This window comes from Rhododendron vialii, chromosome 6a (assembly GCF_030253575.1).
Source record: "Rhododendron vialii isolate Sample 1 chromosome 6a, ASM3025357v1".
Lineage (NCBI taxonomy): Eukaryota > Viridiplantae > Streptophyta > Magnoliopsida > Ericales > Ericaceae > Rhododendron > Rhododendron vialii.
Genome location: NC_080562.1, coordinates 16,030,844 through 16,034,341, shown reverse-complemented (window position 1 = coordinate 16,034,341; position 3,498 = coordinate 16,030,844). Strand labels below are relative to the sequence as shown.

Sequence of the window (3,498 nt, the reverse complement as noted above, 5' to 3'; positions counted from 1 at the left end):
TGTACTTTGCACATGTGAACATACACCATTAAAATACTATATCTTGTACTTACCAAAATATTTAAATAGGAGGCTTATATTGTCCAATGGACAAAGATTACCCTAACATCTATTGACCAATGGGTAAAGGCAAAAGGTTCAAAAAGGTCCAAAAGGTTCATCTAGTAACTAGGTGAGTTTGGTTGCTTGGTTCCTCCAAGTAGTTGGTTGGAATCCAATACGATTGGCCCCGAAGGACTAGAATCTAATGACGACGGATTGCTGAAAGTAAAAAATAAGAAATTCAAATAAAATTCAAATATTTAACGAAATTTTTATTGACCAAAATTCAGGGGCGTCACAAAACTGATTAATAAAAGAAGAATCACAAATATTTTCACAAAATGCCCAAGTAGAGACTAATCTCCGGATTGGGCGAGAGAGGTGCCTTAAAACCCTTCCCCTCTCGTAACCTGGCTCCCGAACCCAGATATGGTTGTAACGGACTGGTTCCTTCACTTTTTCAAATCAAACTGCGCGGCAGGTGCTTCGAAATACAGTTCCTTGGGTGTCAGACCTTCAAACCTGAGTGGCGACTCTGTATTTCGAGCACTTGTCATCTGCGCTCACGCTCTCTCGATTATGGGCCCTGCTTTGGGACGAACCGAAATCCTTCCTAAGGGCATGCTGCCCACACATATGTACTTCCAAGTACACAACAACTCAGAAACATAGCAACATATGTATGACGTGTTAAAGAACTTTGTAGAAACTGATTCTTCATAGTAGTAAACATATGGTTTAGCAGCAGAAGAAACAAGACTCTTGTTGGAAGTATAATCAAGACTGAAGTAGTTTGTAGTAGGAAATAAACCACTCCTAGAGGCCAAAGAGAGAAACAAGAGGCCAACGCCACACAACAATTACAATCAGACCGCAAGGACAAGAATTAGAGACTTAAGAGCTCATTGTTATATGCTCACTCTGCTACTCCCTCAAAGCCTAGTTCACCAGCAATCTAACGCAACAGGGGCCCTAACTCCATCGACTCTCCCTCACAATATGTCTCCCACTAAATATTACTTCCACTCTCAAGAAATTTTGAGGCTCAAGCACACATCTCATGGGATCACACATATACAAACTGAAAATGCAATGCTAACCCTCCAAGTTGCCAAAACAAGAGTTTACAGCACTAAGTTTTAAGTTAACTACCTTATAGATAGAAGTATTAAAGCATCCTAAAGTCATGTCCAAGAACCTTACAGAATCCTCCTTTGTAACCTATCAAAATTAAAACCATGTATCTTGAAGATAGCATGTTGGACATTTTGGAAACAAATGTCAAATTGTAAACCAATATGCAGCTAAATAGAGCAATTAATTTCCAACAACATTCCAAGCATTAACAACCCAATCTGCTTAAGATTGTGACAACTTGGGAAATGATAGGATCCTTGTTCTCACCATTGAACAAATCTTGTGAACAACTACCCCCCAAGTAAAGGGATTCCCCAGGAATTTCCTCACATTTCTTTCAATCCAAATCTAGTAGACTGTGATTGTAAAACTCAATTTAGTGAGAACAACTTGGATAGATCTTCCTTTTATATTAGTGAGAAGGGAGACCCCATCAACCCAAGTTCTAGAGGTCCAAGAGGCATGAAGCTTGGATTGAATATAGCCCCACACTTGCTTGGAAAATGGGCAATTAAAGAATAAATGATCATGGCTTTCACTCTCTGGACAAAAACTACATTGAGCTGAAAAGGGAAGACGAAAAGACATTAGCCTATCAGCTGTGGAAAGTCTAGACTGAATAGCCAACTAGGTGATAAAACTACATTTGGGAATGTGACCAGAGAACCACACTAATTTGTGCCATAACACCTTGGGAAAAGGAGTTCTTAGTTTGTCCCAAAGAGAGGAGATTGTGAATTGACCATTAGAAGTGAGGGACCATTTAAATTGGTCATTCTCATTCCTTCTGGATGGTAAAAGGATTGGCAGTGCACTTCTTACCTCATTGAGCTCCGAAGTTTGAGTAATTGGAAATGCCCATCTTGAGTTATGGATAATGTGAGACACAGTAGCCTCTTTTGGTATTCCAGAGTCATAGACAACTCTATGGCCAAACTTGGCAGACAAATGGCCTAAAGGGTGGCAATTGTCAAGCCACAAGGAGGTAGCATGATCATTACCTATCACACTAAGCATATAAGGCATTTTGGGTCTAAGATTCAAAACTTTTCTCCAAACCCATGTCCAATCACCTGGAAGTTTTAGATTCCAGAAATTGTTGCCTTTTATTAAGTAAGATTTGACTCATTGACACCGCATTGACTATTCTCCCCCTGAGATAATGAACCATATGTGCTTGGCAATAGTTGCCTGGTTCCAAATTTGCATGGACTTGAAACCCAAACCCCCTTCCTGTTTGGGGGAACACAAGTGCTCCCAAGAGACGTTGGCACCAGTTTTTTTAAGATCTGGGCCAGTCCAAAGAAAGGCCCTGAGAATTGACTCAACTTCCTTAATCACATTTTTAGGGATGATAAACAAGGATGACTAGTAGCTTTGGATAGAAAAGAGGACATTTTGAATCAGCTGGACCCGACCAGCATAGGTAAGGTCCCTATTGGTCCAGGACTTAGTTTTGGCAATTATGCTAACTACCAAACACCGACAATCAAAAGCCTTGAGCTTAGTAGAAAGGAGAGGAACTCCAAGATACTAGACAGGCAAACTGCCTTCTTTAAACTTCAGGACATCCAAAATGGCCAGCCTAGTGACTGCATTAACTCCAGAGAAGTAAATATTACTTTTCCCAGGGCTATGAGAAAGGCTAGACAGGATTTGAAATTTAGAGAGTGCATCCTGAATATGATTGACTGAGGTCAACTCCCCTTTGCAAAAAAATCGTTAGATCATCAGCAAAGCATAGATTAATGAGTTGAATCCTGCCACACCTCCAACAGAAGTGGAAGTCAGGAAGAAGGGATTTCTCCCTTAGAAGGCAAGTGAGAACTTCCATCACAATCACAAAAACATAGAAGGATAGTGGATCGCCTTGCCTAGGTCCTTTTTGCCCTAATATGTACCCAGTGACTTCACCATTGATGTTCAGAGAATAATTAGCAGTAGTAAAACAACCTTGAAGCCAATTGATCATTGTAGGATGAAAATTCATGGAGGATAGAACATCCCATAGGAAATCCCACCTAACATTATCATATGCCTTCATGATGTCTACTTTCATAGCACACCTTAAGCTCCTGGGTGAGGAAAATATTATCTGCAATCCTCCTTCCCTTAGTAAAACCTGATTGAACAGGGTCAATTAACATTGGGAGGACTGTTTGCAACCTTCTAGCCAGAATCCTAGAGATGCACTTGTAAACAGTATTACAACAAGAAATTGGTCTAAAGTCCCCAACTTTTGATGGATTTAGGATTTTAGGAACAAGGGCAACAATGGTGGAATTGACCTTTCTGAGCAATTTACCAGACCTAAAGAAG

General features: G+C 40.3%; 1 protein-coding gene across 1 annotated transcript; it reads right to left on the bottom strand.

The window, feature by feature from the left end:
- Window positions 1-2,712: 2,712 nt before the first annotated feature.
- On the bottom strand, window positions 2,713-3,151 carry LOC131328445 (uncharacterized). Its single transcript, XM_058361389.1, has 2 exons — window positions 2,956-3,151; window positions 2,713-2,885 (listed from the first exon to the last, which is right to left on the bottom strand). The coding sequence occupies exons 1-2, from the start codon at window positions 3,149-3,151 to the stop codon at window positions 2,713-2,715; spliced, it is 369 nt and encodes a 122-aa protein (XP_058217372.1).
- Window positions 3,152-3,498: the final 347 nt, after the last annotated feature.